Raw genomic sequence first — 18,132 nt, forward strand, 5'->3', positions numbered from 1 at the left:
ATTTTTACCATTTTGGCCACTTCTTGGCAGGAAATCTGCCTTTTTACAAAACTGAATTGGCCGTATCTCGGCAACCCTTGGTCCAGTTTTCATGATCTTAGTGTCATTTTACTTGTGTTTCAGAGCTTATTTCAGTTCATCTATTTAAAACTAGATTTACAACACTTCAAATTTTTGGGTGCCATCCCTATGGGAGTGGTCTAGATCTACCAAAAAATTTATGACAATGGGGTGACCATAATTTTCACATTTCAAAAATTATCATGAACTGATGAAGTTGATATTCTCCAACAAGGCAACAGTTCCATATGCACCCCCACTGAGTCATATAAAATTATTCTTTCAATCCGATGGTTTAATCAGACTTTTCAACTGATATAATCTTAGGAATGATATTGGGAGTACCAGTAATTCACTTTGAAAAAGGGTGGTACAATTCCAATTTGGGCAACCCCCCCATGGACATGCAGCTGCCTTTGATTATTCTGGCTACAGTGTTCTCTCTCATTTCTATTTTGATACCTGCCAGGACACACATGTGCTGCAGCTGTGCATATCAACCAGAATAAATTTCTACTAAAGCACCTTCATCTTCCCCTGGCCAGATTCTTTTGAGAACCGATTTGTGCTGGAAATTCATTCATGTTTTACTAGGAAAGACCCATGAAGGTAAGAGTCATATTTTCATATCTTATTCCTTCATCTGAAAATGAAAATCTCACTGAAAATTGAAAAATATTTGGTACCTGACTTATGGCAATAGAAACCACTTCATGCAAATGATTTATTTCCATTTGGTACAAACACATGGTCTACTTCTCAGATAGTATATCACATGGGCTAAACCCGTTTGGTCTATTATAGCTTTAGTCAAATTGCCATTTGGTCTACTCTACACTTGGTCAAATACCCATAGTCTTATGTTCAGTTGTTTTACTTTTCCCTTATTCTTCTTGTTTTCAACTTTATCAAATGAAAATTTGGTTAAAAAGCAGTTCACCTGATCACATGTACACTGTATGTTAGACCAAGTTGAAGTGGGTGTAAAGTAGAATTATACAGAATGGTATATGATCTATTATACAATGTAGCACTGACTCATTTTGACCTAGTGGTTAGTATGCAATCTATAGGCTATGATGAAATTACGATTTCATATAAAATAAAAGAAAAAAGAAAGTGGGGACATGACATCATCAGCCATTCTCATGAATTTATACAACTGTTTTAAAAATATGGCTAAAATTAACAATTCAATAAATATTTGTTATCAGATTCTGATGTGATTTTCAGCATGTTTTTATGGTAAATTTTACTCTTTATTTCAGATATAATTATTTTCAGTCTGAAATACCCCTCGATTAATCCTTTTTCATATCCAGACTAACGAGCCTTTAAGTTTTCAAACCTTGAAAAAATAAACATCACCCCTTGATTACCTAATATGTTAAGCCCATGAGGGCCATCTGCACCAGCCTGAGTTTTCAAATTAGTGCGCTATTTCTGATGCGGCAAATTATCCCAATCTGAACAATCTCGAGATTATTTGTAATGGAGATGCAATTATCATGCTAGTTCGTAGGATTTATCTCAAGATTGCAATCCCAAGTCAACTTGGGATTATTTGCAAAATAGCACGCTATTTTACGAATTATCCCACTAATTCGGAGATGCAGACGTACTTGGAATTATTTATTCACGGCGTCAGACCATAATGCATCAATGCTTTGCTTGAGCAGGAATTGCCCTTCAAGATTGAGCAAACTCGGGCTGGTGCAGCACCATCTACAGTATGGTGCACATCTTTTCAAAATAACCTTTTGTTGATGTTCCTCAATTACCATCAGCACTTGGATATGGTGTACACGGACTTATCGTCATTTATAAAGGTACATGTACCAAGTGACGTTTTAACACTTATCAGAGCAAATAGTGACCTTTAGAATTCACAAAGCTTATGATAGAAAGTTTTGCCTTGCATGCAGTAGGCTATCTTAGCAATACAATCAGGGTTTATCATCCAAAAAGGACCTTTTGCGTACCATATTTATGTTTTCTCAAATATGTAGTGTATGATGACAAGCTATTGGGCACTGTAACATGTAAGAAAAGAAAAACAAATTTGTTCATGTACACATCAACTTTATAGCAAAATCAACCATATCTCGCATCGTAGAGCCAAAATTACTGTCTCATATCAATTTTTTCCCCAATTTTGAGCCTGTGTATTTTTATCATTAGCAATCATTTGTTATTGTTTTACATGTACCAATCAGAATTGATTAAAATGATATGAAAACTGAACAGATAATTTGTTTCTTTTGTGACTCTTAACCAAAAAATTTCCTTCTGTATATTTATGTATAATTACTTGAATAATAATGGTTTTGTCTTAAAATATTTTGTATCTTCACTCCACCCACATCCTCATATTTATATGACAGACCCTGTTCCAGTGTTGTCAATTTAATTTGTGTCTAAAAGTGTCTTCTCAAAAAAGAAAAAAATAAGTAGTAAAAAAAGAATGAACCACTATAAAAAATTAAGTGGATGACCTCATGCCTAAATATTAAATGACAGGAAATAATTTTGCTGTACAAATTTGAATAGCATTTTTGGTCATAAGAGAAAAGCTGTTAAAGGTCAAGTCCACCTCAGAAAAATGTTGATTTGAATCAATCGAGAAAAATCAGGCAAGCACAATACTGAGAATTCCATCAAAATTGGATGTAAAATAAGAAAGTTATGACATTTCAAAGTTTTGCTTATTTTCAACGAAAATATATGAACGAGCCAGTTACATCCAAATGAGAGTGTCGATGATGTCACTCACTCACTATTTCTTTTGTTTCTTATTGTTTGAATTATACAATATTTCAAATTTTACGAATTTGATGAATAGGACCTCCTTGCCTGAAGCACAAAATGTTAAAATAATGGAATTCCACGTGTTTAGGGAGGAATGAAACTTTATTTCACATGACAATGAAGAAAAATCAAAATATTTCATATAATAAAATACAAAAGAAATAGTGAGTGAGTGATGTCATCAGTTCCCTCATTTGCATACCGAAAGAGATGTGCATATCACTGTTTTGAGAAATGAAGCGAAACTTTAAAATGTCATAACTTTCTTATTTTACATCCGATTTTGATGAAATTTTCAGTGTTATGCTTGTTGAATTTTTCTCTTTTTATTCAAATCAAGTTTTTGTTGGGGTGGACTTGTCCTTTAACTTAGTACTGTAATGTGCAGTCCTATGTAAAAATATGCTATACAAAAGACTTAATGTGTAGCAGTCAAACTGCAATGTGATACCAGGAAATTTATTCCTCGAATGATAATGATAAAAGTTCTTGTTTATACACCCCCCCCAAAAAAAAATGAGGAAAAGTAAAACCTGTTTTTTAGTGAGACAGATTTAGGTAAACCCTGATTGTAAAACAATCTGTGAATATGCTACAAAAGTGGGAGTGGAATTACTAATATACAAGTACATGTTAATAAACCTATCTAAAGCTCTGGTTAAGAGTCTATATTGTGAATTATACCTGCATTTATAAACATTTCTTACAAAAGCGAAGTTCACCCAAAGAACATCAGGCTGGTTTTGATAAAAACAGGAAAATTGAACTGAATATTTAAGTGAATGTTTAGTGAATAAACCGATAAATTTCAATTTTGTTATGTCATCTAATCTGCTCCTCCATAATTTCATGTGATGTGATTATATAATAAGCAATTTTTCTCTAAAATTGAAAATATTACCTGCTCTTTCAAGAAGGATATCGTTGATTAGACACATTATTTGCAACATGCTGTTAAAAAATATATATTTTCATTCATAAAGAATTGTTAAAGGGAATTAAGGAAGTAAAAGTACCATGACAAATCTGGCAGCTGCATGCATGTACAGTAACATCACAAAATACATGTAAAAACACTAGAAATTTGCAGCTCTGTTATAGATTTCGATGAATCTTTCTTTGGTATATTTCTTTCATTTTCTGCTTTTATTGAAAACCAACTGGATGTCTGGATGCACTTACCCTTTAGTTAATTCAATATCAACACTCTTTTGGTAAAACGTTGGTGATGCATGAGGAGACACCATCATTGTCCTTGATTAAGAGTCCTTCTGCAGATCAAATATTGACTGAGATACGTATTTGAAATGCTTCTTTGCAGATCATGTATCTTTATAATGAGAGAATAAGTGTTCTGAACTATTATATTACCATCTCTTCACTTTATTGCTCATACAGGGTATTGTGCAAACATGGTGAATACTGGGTAACCAATTCTGCAGCACCCCTATCCTCCCCACCCCCTTGGGAACACATGGAAGTATTCTAATTCCTCAGCTCTATCGGTATTTTTCTTTAAAAAGGCATTTCATTGTCACTGGATCAACAGCACACTCTATTTCACACATTCTCGAACTGTTGATTAGCCCCATCTATTGTCATATTCCTTCTCTATCTTAGCACATCTTCTCAGATTCTATCCCAAGTTACAATACAGCTCTCAGATTCTTATCCAAATTACCATAATCAATGAAGCAGATTTTAAATCAATATGTTCTTTGGTTTAAGCTATGAATTATTGATCTGTGTTTATACCACTCTTGGAAAGGATATATTACGGTAAGTCATTGGCACTCTTGGTTTTGGTTACAAGCTTTAATACTAATAACATTCTGGTGAAATAAAAGGTACTAGCAACATGAACGAAGATTCTTGAAACAAAGAGACAAAAGGTTTACATGGGGTATATAAGATTATCTTTGAAGTTGACCAACTGCTTGGAGAAAAAGTAAATGTAAACCCTTTAATCATTCTCCTGATTTTCTTCCTTCTCTCTCTAGGAGGATGATAAGATGATGCAGTTTTTGGCAGCTCACAAAGCTGCCAACTTGTCGGTAGACGACGTCATCGATTATCTTGGAGCAGACCGTTTAAATGGGCTAGATGAGAGCAGAGCAGAGAGACGATTACTCGTCCATGGTCCCAACGAATTTGAGATCAGTAAGGAGGAACCCTTATGGAGAAAGTACTTGGGCCAGGTAAATACATGTACATTTTCTCATGCATGTTTGTTCGTTCTGAATAGATTGTGCTCAAGTTGTTTCGCCTGCATAGCAGAGCAAGACTATACATACTGGTATGTATAGGCACAGTGTTCCAACGGCAGAGGCGTCATCAACATTGAAATCTTAAACCAAGGTTAAGTTGTGTCATGTCATCATAACAGAAAATATATCTAGCTATATTGTGAAAAGGGTAATTAAGTGTCACTGACCATCTTGCATGAGTTTCAGGTCACATGACCAAGGTCAAAGGTCATTGAGGACCAATGAACTTTGACCATGTTGTGGTATCAACTTTAATATAAGGGTAATCAAGTATCAGTAATCATCTTGCCTGAGTGAGTTTTAAGTTACATGATCAAGGTCAAAGGTCATTTGAGTTCAACAAACAACAAATATTTGATTATCAAATTAATAGCGTTTTTGAAAAGGCATTCCACTTGTCACAAAGTGATTTATGTAATCGTTTGTTCTAAAATTATTACTGACATTGACAAGTCATATTTTGCTCGCGACTTTCAATCCGAGACCAACATGGTAAACGTTTGCCATGTTGATGTCTCCTGGGTTTTGCCCATAGGTAGTACTGTAAAAAACAGAGGGCAACATTGGCCATATTTCTGTCAGTGTGCTTGCGCAATAGGGGCCGATTTTGATCACAAATTTCAGTATTTGTGAAATCTGGTTGGAACCTACTTGTAAAGCAACGCAATATATGCGCGATGCGGCTCTTGGATCAAACCCATGCGTAAGCTGCTTGGTGCACGACTGTGCGGTAATAATTTTGTCACAATTACTTAGCAAGGATTACTTCATCAAGTTGATAAATGACCTGAAATCAGAAGTAGTGACAAGCAAACAGTCATAAATTGTTCCAAATTTTAGCTTGAATCACAAATTATACCTGTAGCTACCACTATACACGTATGTAATAATAATAATATTGACTGGCTCCTCTTTTGGGGAACTCCAAATATATTGCCCTTAAAAGAACCATATTGCCCTTGTCTAAAGTCTCGGGCCAATTTGATTCTGTTGCTGGCAATATATTTGATGTTCCCCTCAAGGCCAGTCAATATTATATGATTATTATGCTGCAACTCTGTCTTTCCTAATGAATTTCCATGTATGCTTCAATTCAGTCCAAGTTATAATCAATATCCAATTGAACAAAATAGTAATGCAGCTTTGTGGCTGATAAAACTAGAAATATCAGCAGGCATCGAGTTTAATTTTTTAATTCTTGTTTATAAGGTATTAATATTAATGAATTGATGCTGGCAGAAGAATCAAAGTTTTACACAAAACTATGGAAATATTATTTTCGCAGATCCTGCCGTTGAAACATGACTTTGATTTACATTATCATAAGCCTTTAGATTCCATCTTGTGAGCCTGTTTAATCATGTGTTTTTCATTCATCATGCATTTAGAATAATATAAAGTCAAACCTGTCTACATGTATACTGAAAATTGGTTTTAGTTTCCACAAAGAGCGTTTTCCTTAATTTAGAGCAATGTTTATAGATCCTGTCTATAAAGTCCTTTTTTCTGTTTCCCGTGGCTGGCCATAATAGATAGATTTGACTGAATTCATCTTAGGTTTACAGCATTTATATAAAGTTTAAGTCAGTTGGTTATTTGAATAATTGAAATGATATAGTGCTTTATTTTTTTCAGAAATGACTTTAATGTAATTTTTCTGGAATGTCTTTAACTTTGAAGATGATACTACATGTATGAAAATCTGCTGAATTTAGATTATGCTTCACAGAAATACAAAATTTGAATTAACTTATTTTCATGATTTTTTCATTACCAGTTCAAAGATCCTCTGATCATGCTGTTGCTGGTATCGGCTGTGGTTTCCGTGGTGATGGGCCAGTTTGATGATGCTTTCAGCATCACCATGGTAATACCCCATACAAATTGTAACAACCATCCATCGTACTTGTATCTTTTGATACAGACGTCATGAAAAATAACAATGTTTTGTATCAATGTGCAGTATTGTTCCCACCCTAATTGCTGAGTATTTTACTCAAAGCCTAGTCATGGTAAATGCCCCAAAAGTCAATCACTATTCCAATTCACTACTTCATGTAGATTATATGAATGTATGTGCCTGGAAATGGTTATGATGGGAAGGTTATAAAGTAAAAATGTGTTTTATTGGATAAATTTACCAATACTACATCAATATTTATTTTGATTGGGTGTGATCAAAGTGCATTTTTAAGTCTTGTTTTAAAACCATTTCTCGGGTATTATGTGCCGAAAATTTGAGGATAAAATCTTTGTCAGTAGCTTTTTGATATCACATTCTAACGGCTGAAAAATGCTAAATTTAAATTTTACTGTTGAATGCACATTCAATGACTGCTACACACACTGGAAAGTTTAATCATGTAGAATTCATATTACTGACCCCTTATCAAAGCTTTAGCTGGGCTTTAATTCTAGCGTCAGACAGAATATGTATTTATCACAAGGACATTTATGCAATTAATAAAAGAGATCAATAAAAATGTATTACTATCTATTTATTTTGTAGTGTATAGTGGTAATGGTGGAATATGGGATAGAAAGTGAATTTTCTTGTCCTCTGAATCACAATTGTATTTGTAAAAATTTAAAGCAAATTTGGTTTTTGACTATTTGCATTGATACAAAATAAGAATTTCAGAAATAACCCTCCTTTTAACATTTCTGGTTATGTCCCTGTTATTTGAGTCTGATCAGTATTTGTTTCAGAAATAACCCTCCTTTTAACATTTCTGGTTCTGTCCCTAGTATTTGAGTCTGATCAGTATTTGTTTCAGGGATATAAAAACATAAAATTATTTCAACCACTATTACAACTTTATAGTACTTGTAGCATTTGCCCTCTGCTCCCGTTAAAAAAGGAACATAAAATGTTCACTGCACACAGCTTCAATGTTTGTTTTAATTTGATGTCCCATTTTTACGAAGTATTTTATTATATTTATCATTGAAATGAAATACATGTATAAAATAAACTATGTTTTAAAATGCTACTACCTGCAACATAATTTCAATGGTTAGACTTTGGCCCTGGAACATGAACTAGGAATGATTGAAAGTCATGTTTAATGATTATAAAGATCTCTTGTCTGAGCAATATAAACATATATATGGCAAAATATGGATGATGGATGTACATGTATGGATAAAATGTGAACTAAAATACTTTGAAATGCTGTGATGTAGAACACAGATTCAACTAATAGACTTGTGAATTGGGAAATAAAATTAAAAATTGAAATTCATGTTTATTTTTATACAGAGCACTTAAATCCAAGTAATAAAAATGGCATAATATGAAGAATGATAGAGCTATGGATGAAAATGTGAGCAATTAGATTTTTAGTGATGCTGTGATGCTGTACAAAAATTCAGCTATTTAACTTAAACCCTGGAACATACTTAAGTGGAAATGTATGATCAAAATTCTTTGTAGCTGTAGCTCTTATCTGAATGATGTAAACAATGGGATAATATGAGTGATGGATGTTGTATAATTTGATACTTTAGATAACGCTTAAAGTACATGTAAATGAATCAAAGTTTGGTTTATATGACATGGACTTGATGCCTCGTTATCAAGCTCTCTAAAGACAAAGTACTTTCACCTCATGTTTTTATACATCATTAGCTTCCATATTGTAGGAAGGTATAAAATTGACAATGATGAAAAGCTCAAATAATCAGCAACAGGAATTTAAACATCAGCATTAAAATAACAGAGATGAGGAAGAAAATAAAGCAAACCTCTTCTAATTATTTAGACTTTTATTATATTATTGCCATCAATTACACCTCGCTACATTATCATTCAATGTAGGTCTGTATCATGTCAAAGGAGGGAAATTAACAAGTTTTGCCCCCTTTTTCGAGAAAATCAGAATATTGCATCTTCCTGCACACCTTTAAAAAATTCCCTTGTAATGCCAATGTGAGATAGGATGGTTCCCCGGGTAACATAAAGGTTTGCTGTTGATTGCAAATATAGAAGAACAATTATGGGGCCCGTTTTACAAAGAGTTGTGGTTGATCTGATTAATCACAACTATGGAAAGCCAGCTAGGCCAACATAGAAAATGCATGTTTGTTCAAAAAAATTCTAGATATATGAATGTATATCCATAATTTCATTGATTTCTTGACAATTCGGTGTGTTCTCCTTTGTTTACAAAGGACATTATGCAAATTTCCTGTATAAAAAATTATGACACTGATGGATTTCCATAGAGTTATGATTGATTGGATCAGTCGTAACTCTTTACAAGATGGGGGCCTGATCGGCTATTTCATAAAGCTGTTCAGTATTATTAAGTTATGCATGTCTTTACACGCGGCTGGTAACCATTTAATATACTAAATCATACACCTCTGGCTATGTAGCTGACTTGATCTAAGATGTGTATGAAGTTAGATCAGTGTTTTGAACCAAATGCACATGTTAAAAAAAATCTCCTTTGGCCATTGTCATAGCGATTGATCGCAAACCTTTGTGTTCAGTTGCACTTTCATAATTTCATATTTTAGTCGCAGTAGGTAAAGCTTTTACATCCAAAGTACTTATCATACTAATGTGACTTTTTAAATAAAAATTGAATATAAATCAAATCAGGAATAATATGACTTGAAATGTATCAGGAATGTGCTTGCTATGTAGTATATACATTTATTAATGTTTGCTTATCTCTTGTTTTCCACCAGGCTATCACGATTGTTGTGACTGTAGCATTTGTTCAGGTTTGCACTCTCTCATTTTTATGTGTGTTTTTTTTAAATGATGGTATGTAAGAATGATTTACATAGGGTGATGTGTATTATATTGTTAATTTAATCTTTATTCATGCCTTAGATTTAAATATTCTTTGGGCATAGCCATTTACTGTAAGGTACATTTCCATATTGCTCTAATTATATTTCCTAATTCTCTTCTCTTCTGTTTCTGTATTGAAACAAATGTCTGGTCATCATTACTCTGAATGTGTCTCCATCTTTCTTTGCTCCCATATCACCCTCTCTTTATTCAAACTTTTAAGGCGTTGATTAAATGGGGAGATATATCCTGGTATCACAGGAATAATATATCATAATTTTTTAATTGATGGGTACATTAATTTTCATTGACATAACGTTGTGTAAGTTGCGAATAATTATTCTTAAATTCTATTATTCTATCAACATTTTCAATTATTTGTCATGACATTGACCTCTCTTTTTACTTTTAATACAGGAATATCGCTCTGAAAAGTCTCTTGAAAAATTGAGCAATATGGTGCCACCTATATGTCGCTGGTGAGTGGCATAATTTCACAGAATCTTAGTACATAATGAATTTGAAATTTAATTTAAGGAAATTTTCTTGCTTTAGAATCTAAATATACCACCCCTCTCTGATACAAGTATGTTTTTATTTTTATTTAAATGGCCTCATGAGCATGAGCATATTTTATCAAATTTTATAAAATGACATTTTGATGTAAAATTGGTGAATTTATCAAATAAAACACAATTTTGATTTATATCCTTCATACCACGACCGATTTGGGGCATATGTATTGATATTATCTAGTAATGAAACAGATTAGTGACATGAATGTTTGATGTGATTTTACCAAACTTAAGATATATGCTTTATGGATCACCAATAGCTGGCTTTAGTAATGTGGCTGTATTACAGTTATCTACAGTTCTTTGTCGCAATCCCAGGATCAGTAAATTGTTATCCTCCATCCATTAAAGCTGATGATTATGTACAGTATGTGATTTTCTGTATCCCTTTCAGCATAAGAGACGGCCAGGTGAAGGAGTTCTTGGCGAGGTCATTGACCCCTGGTGACCTTGTTCAGCTGTCCATCGGTGACAGGGTTCCTGCAGATATGAGGCTGATTGAGGTCAGTGAACATTGTGCAAAGTATTCAGAGTTATTGATCACGATTTAATTTTCATATATTTCACTTAATTGAATATTCCATTCTTTGGTGCCTGCATTGATATGTAGTGAGATTAGCGAAATCACTGGCATTGTGTGTATTGTTCATATTTATTTGGTCTACAAGCAGTTTGTCTACTTTTCAGATAGGTTTTTACCACATGAGCAAAACCCACTTGGTGTAATTGCTGTTTGGATTACACTACAATCAAATGCCAGATGGTAATTTTCACTATACTCTACTAATTGTACTCTTTGTCACATGAAAATTTTAAGCCATAAGCATTTCATCTCATCATATATAAACTAAGGGGGTACTAGTATAGCCGAACTGAAATTGAGACAAAGTCGTCAATGTGCTACATGGCAGTTAGACCAAATGGTTAGTGGTTTAACTGATTGTAGATAAAATAGACCAAACAGAGAGTAGAATGTCACAAAGCTGCTAAAACCAATCGGCAATGTACTGTGTGAACCTGACAGACTCAGTCACTGACTACTACACTGTATGTATGTTGCTCACACAAAACAATGATGTACAACAACTTATGATTATTAGTAGTCGTGAGGTTGATGCTGATGATGATTCTGATGATGATTCTGATGATGATGCTGATGATGATTCTGATGATGATGATAGTGATGATGATGATGATGAAATTGACTTAAAATAAATTATTTCAATTTCAGGCCATTGACCTTGCCGTGGATGAATCCAGTTTCACTGGCGAGACCAAGCCCAGCAACAAGACCACACAGATTGTAACCAAAGAGAAAAACGGGAAGAGAACCACAATGAAAAATATTGCCTACATGGGAACACTTGTCCGAAATGGGCATGGGAAGGTTAGTCAATTGAGTTTCATGCTCAAGACCAAAACTAGTTCCTGGATTAGATCGTGGGATGCAACATTCCATTCATGTAGTCTTAAAATATGCGCCCAGTAGAAATTGGGCTGCACTTTGAAACATCAATTTGTATTTGCATGAAATTTCTTGATATTGATAATTACTGTTTTTTTTTCATACTACACTTTTCCCATCAGACCCAAAGCACTTACATTGTTAATTGTGTAAAATCATGGAGACCCTAGCCTTTAGCCTATTTATCATGGATATATAATTTTCTGTGCAATACTGCATTGTGCAAATCCTTCATTTGAAGAAAGTGGTCTGAATATGTAGCCTGAAGTCCCTGCCAATGACTTGTGTGCAAAAGGTCCCTCACCAAGTTATATGTGCGCTAGTCTTGTGTGAAAACCCAATTACTGATGATAGTTTCAATTAGGCTCAGCAAGTTAATAAACAGAAACTAATATTGTTGGTTTTATTTTTTCCAGGGTATTGTTATAGGGACAGGGGAAAATTCAGAATTTGGAGATATTTTCAAGATGATGAAAGCTGAAGAGGTAAGAACAGAATTAAAATGATGTTTTCAATAGTATTATAGTTTATTAGTGTATATTCATAGGCCTGTATTCGAAAGTCCGATTAAAGGAACTCTGTGCTAGAATTATGGGAAGCCAAAAATGTCAACATTTTTGTGAATAATATATGTTTCTTTTCACCACAGTTCTCTTTCATTATGTTATAATTGCAAAGAAAATTGATTCAATTATTTTTTCCTAGACAGTTATGAATGATCTGATTAACAGATGGGCTGATTTATTAATAGAGATTTGTGTCACAATTGGCTCTCCATAGTTAAATAATAACTTTAGACTAGAGTTTATTTAAAACCAGACATTAGAATATGGGCCAGAGAGTGCTCACATCATCCAAAGATGCTCATGGTTATAGCTCAGCAACAGTTCTCTTGTATACCTCAAGCTAAAAACTATAAAGAAAATCTATATATTAACCTAAAATCAACAAAACTTACACTATGCAAAAGTTGCATTACTCAAGAAATTTCATGTCGACATCCTAATTGGGCCTGGTACCCTCATACTTGCTGCTCCGTTCTCTAAAAATTTAAGGGACAAGCCAGATCAGCTCAACACTCACACTGTCACAGGATCTCTTGTAAATGAGGCACCAGTCTCCAACAGGCAGCCGATCAGACCAATGAGTGATGACAAAACAAATTGGAAATGTGTGTTGTTAAGTGTCATTGAGTCGTACTTGACTCCTGGTGACCCCATGGACAAACTCTCTCCATGCTGTTTATCTTGTGAAAGCATGCTCAGTTATCTTAAAGATTTTCCAGTTTCTGTAGTAATTCCTTCTAGATATCTATTCTTCTTTCATCCTCTTCTCCTGCCCTGTATTTTCCCAAGCATGAAGTGAACAATGTATAAAAATGTCATTTTCTAAAACTAAAAAGTATCAAAACACAATGATGGTAATACCATTTATGGTTCACATTATTATCGACTGTGACTGGTACATGACTATAATGATTATGTTTATATCCTACATTTTGATTTGACTGGATGACCCTTGTGAGACTGCACAAACACTATTTAAGCACATTTTGAAAGAAAGATTTTACTTTAAAATCTACTTCTCTGATCTTCTTTTGTTGTAGGCACCCAAAACACCATTACAGAAGAGCATGGATAGTTTAGGAAAACAGCTCTCCTTCTACTCCTTCTGTATTATTGGATTTATCATGTTCTTGGGATGGTTACAAAACAGAAAACTGCTGGATATGTTTACCATTGGTGTCAGGTAAGTCAATAAAGATGGGCTATGATGAAATACATCCAACTTAAAATAAGCATAACCTTGCATTCCCTGATTGAAAGTCCCTATTTTTCCTCACTACAGAAAACAGAAACATTTCACGGAATCTGCAAAGAATGGAGAATTCAAGGAATCTCCTGGAAAATGCTCTTTTTCAGACAAAAAACTTAGAATTTTTGAAAATTACAGTCATGAAAAGCAAAGTAAAATCCAATAAAACAAAACCAAGATTGTCACCATTTACAATTGTTTATCAAAGGTTTTGTACATGTCACAGAAGAAGATAGAATTCAGTGTTTGTAATACCAAAGAATGCAAAACTGGCATTTTAGAAAATAAAAAACGGAGGATTTTACACCCTAGTTATACTTATGGCAGAACTGCCAAAAATTTAATGTGAAGCATATTTATTCTTCCCTATATGCTGTGACGATGTCCCTATGAATTGTGCATTATACATGTGCTATGCACAATGCAAACCTTTTCTGAACTATTTGCCTTATGATAGTCCATTTCTGCTATGTTTTGCTTCTTTCTGTAGTCTTGCAGTCGCAGCCATTCCAGAAGGCCTGCCCATTGTTGTCACGGTAACCCTTGCCCTTGGAGTGATGCGCATGGCTAAACGAAGTGCAATAGTCAAGAAGCTACCAATTGTAGAAACATTAGGTCAGTTCATACTAAAAATCATACATTTGTTTTCAGCATTTTATTAACATACCCAGTTGTATGTTCAGACAAAACCGACATTTCAGGAACTTTGCCACCATATTTCATAAATTGTTTGAGAGCAATGTGAGACAATATTACAATGCATAAACTTTTGATGCATGTATGTTGAGAAAACCCGAATCAAATGTTGATATTTTTATCTCCTAAACATTCCAGAAATCAGACCCCCCCATCCTACATTTAATATCATTTTGATGTGGTACGTGCCATCAGACTTATTACAGAGATCATTGTGTTACGAAATTTATAAGGGTAAATCAAAACTTTCATTAGCGGGGGACCATGGAAAATTTGATGACATATTCAGATTTTTTTACAAGCAAATAAAAAATGGACCTTACTCAAAACAGACTCTGTTTGCCTCACTAAAAATCCAACATGCAAAATGAAAATTCTTATACATTTAGGCTCTCACACACAAATGGGACACATCAAAGGGGGATTTACAATGTGCAGTTTTAAGTGGCAATCCCTATGATCAACTTTTTAAAAAATCTAAACATGCTGTGAGCTGTAAGTAATAGCATACATCAAAGTAAGTTGTGCATTAGTATGAATGCTACTTAACAGTTTGGAATAACATAGCAGTATATGCATTCTCTTGTGAATGTAACAGAGATGTCAAGATAAAAGATGGTGTGAGATTTTAGTCAGGGAAACCTGACTTGGCGTAAGATTACTGTGTATAAGAGGCTATGATACAGGCATGAGAAAGAGATTCAAGGGATGAGTAAGGGTCCCTTATATGGGAGTCTTACACGTACTGCATGAGACTTGGCCTGTCTGATATGACGACTTTGTAATTCAGATGATGCAGCAAATTTGATGGGTTGGTTTAATGATATCGTGGTCTTGAATATTACAACCATGATTTGAATAATAGTTATATGTACAAGCTATAAAATCTATTGCCAATTTGAAAGACATTATTTGTATTGACTCATTTTAGAGTTTGTTTATTCCGTAAGCAATGTTTTACAGTAGCAAATTCCATTCCTTATCTTTCTCTTCAGAGATTAAAGGCCCAGCCTTTTCTTCATGTTACAAAATCTTGAGCCTTTGTTGTATATTCGTAATAATTTATTTCATGAAAATTATCTGCAACAGGTTGTGTGAATGTCATTTGTTCTGATAAGACTGGAACTCTAACTAAGAACGAGATGACGGCCTTAGTGATCCACACCTCTGATGGCATACGAGCTGAGGTAATGTCACCTCTTTCACCAAATTCGTGGAAAATCAAATCTGGGGCGTTTCACAAAGATTAAAGTTTCCCCTAAATTCCCAATTGTGTGTGGTATAAAACACACCACTGCATTGGTCAGATCATATTAATGGATATGCACACTAATAATTGAGATTGCATGTTAGATATCATGTGCACATCAGCACTTAGGCATGACTTTAAATTATACTCAGCTCCTTGTGAAATGCTCCCAGGATGTTTTACACCCAAAGTCAATGTGTCATTGTCATTTTAGACAAGAATCCTTTCTAATATACATTACATATGTCACTTGAAGAAATATTCAATTACAAAGATTTATATATTCGGGTCTGATAATCAATATGATTTTAAATTTTGATATCTCATTATTTAACTTTCGAAAAGATCATTATATTTTTAACAGATATGGATTGCAGCATTTTACACCTTATTTTAAGTATATAATTTACATCAGCCTGCTTTTCCAATTTTTTTTTAATTGACCCTCGAATGGTCATTAAATTGTAAACATAATCAAACCATTAAACATGCATGTACCAAGAATTGCATGATTATAACTAATCAGCCCAAATAACACGGCAACGACAAACGGCATTTACAAAAATCGTAACGTAGCAGTAATGATAATCTTGCTGTATAAACTTCGATTAACAAAGCAGCATACTTTAATGAAAAGATTTATGAAAAAAGAAACAGGATTTTACTGAACAATCAACATTCCCTAAAAATTTTGCCCTTATTCATCAAATTTATTTAACTTGTTAAGCCAAGTTGCCTCTCCTGTTTTTTTACTACAAAGAAGGAAAAAAACTCCTATATTTAAAAGAATTATAATTGTTGTTTGGTCCGGATAATCAGACAGTTTAAAGCAGTTTCTTTTTTCAACCTTAGCCTGATTGACCTTCAGCCTATATAATCAAGATGTAAGATACAAGGGATCACATTGCATTGTATATTACCAGGAAATAGTTGTGTGAAATATACAACAACAAAGGTAATGTACACATAAGGAATGGCAAACATGTAGAAATCTACAAGAAATCAACCAGTGAAGGTGTAAACAAGGAGGAATGTAATTTACAATGTGTATTTTTGGATTTGGAGCATTACAATGATTGGCTATGAGACACAGGCAGTTGGTAGTTTAAAACAGTAGCTTATAACAATAATTTTGATAGAGACAGGGATTGTTTCATGAAAGGACCTGATGGATGTTGTAGTCAATATAGTCAGTTCTATCCAGCAATTACTAAAGTAACATCTTATTTTCAGCCAATCAAAATCAAGATGAAAAATGTTTAATGAAACTTCTTGGGTTAAAGGCAGTGATTGGCTATGAGATACATTTAATTGGTAGCTTATATCAGTAGCTTACAACAAACATTCTAACTCAGACACTCAGACCCATTATATCATACATGCTTCTGTGAGAAAAATATCAGTTCAATTCAGTGATTGAAATCTTTATCACACAACATATTGGGGAGTGGCTTGCATGTGACTTCACAAAATCATAGCTCAAACAGTTCATGGTTGTCTTATTCTTTGATAAATTATGTCAGACTATCGTGAATATGTTTTTTCTCACTTTTGCTTTTGTTTAAATAGATTTGATATGAGAGTAGTTTTGTTTCACCTATTTTGTTATCTCTTGATGTTTTCAGGTGACTGGTGTTGGCTACAATGGTGATGGGATGGTCTTAGTAGATAATATACCTGTATTGGGTTACCAAGATCCCTCTATAGCTAGAGTAGTAGAGGTGAGTTTAAAAACAATTATTGCCTCTGATCTCTGCTTTTTCGGTATAGTAATAATCCACTTTGATATAGCATGTAATATATTACCATGGTCATTGTATTATGGCTTGCCTGCACACAATATACTGTGGAGCATTCTAGCAAGTGGCTAGGAAAGTGCTTCTATTGTAAACTACACATATAAGGGAATAAATATATTGTTATCAATAGAAATTACATTCATTACTGTACAACATTGTTGGAAGAAGAGAAATTGAATTTATAGGCTGGAAGTAGGTAGATTTTGTATTTTTAAATCACTTTGTATCAAATTTTGTTCTGTCCATGAAGGTAAAAAAAAAAAAGACTTAAAAATATTGTATTAGATTTAAATCCGTAGGTTTTAAATCACTCCCCAGAGCTTCCAAGTCTCCCGGATCCTGCGGGAGAATATTGGATTTCGATCCAATCTCCCGTTCTCCCGACCCCATGCCAAAATCTCCTGGATAATTGTGATTTTTAGCTGTTAAATGATATAATTGATACAAACGACTGGGTTACAAGTCTAGCATGTCCAACTCCCTTTACACCCACATGGAACCTCCTTATCACATTTTCAATTTACCCAGTAACTTTTACCAGTTTTTGTATAATGGTACATTGATTTCTAATCTAAATGAAGATAATTTTAC

General features: G+C 33.8%; 1 protein-coding gene across 1 annotated transcript in view; it reads left to right on the plus strand.

Moving 5' to 3' along the window:
• Positions 1-1,644: 1,644 nt before the first annotated feature.
• Positions 1,645-18,132, plus strand: part of LOC121407349 (calcium-transporting ATPase type 2C member 1-like) — a 31,119-nt gene continuing 14,631 nt past the window's right edge. The window contains exons 1-12 of the mRNA XM_041598390.1: positions 1,645-1,889; positions 4,869-5,066; positions 6,913-7,002; positions 9,834-9,869; positions 10,360-10,421; positions 10,912-11,020; positions 11,749-11,904; positions 12,399-12,467; positions 13,589-13,731; positions 14,288-14,412; positions 15,583-15,680; positions 17,368-17,463. Of these exons, the coding sequence (XP_041454324.1) occupies positions 1,827-1,889; positions 4,869-5,066; positions 6,913-7,002; positions 9,834-9,869; positions 10,360-10,421; positions 10,912-11,020; positions 11,749-11,904; positions 12,399-12,467; positions 13,589-13,731; positions 14,288-14,412; positions 15,583-15,680; positions 17,368-17,463 (1,245 nt within the window). The 5' untranslated portion in view covers positions 1,645-1,826. The remainder of the gene's footprint in view (positions 1,890-4,868; positions 5,067-6,912; positions 7,003-9,833; positions 9,870-10,359; positions 10,422-10,911; positions 11,021-11,748; positions 11,905-12,398; positions 12,468-13,588; positions 13,732-14,287; positions 14,413-15,582; positions 15,681-17,367; positions 17,464-18,132) is intronic.

This window comes from Lytechinus variegatus, chromosome 2 (assembly GCF_018143015.1).
Source record: "Lytechinus variegatus isolate NC3 chromosome 2, Lvar_3.0, whole genome shotgun sequence".
NCBI classification, from domain to species: Eukaryota; Metazoa; Echinodermata; class Echinoidea; order Temnopleuroida; family Toxopneustidae; genus Lytechinus; species Lytechinus variegatus.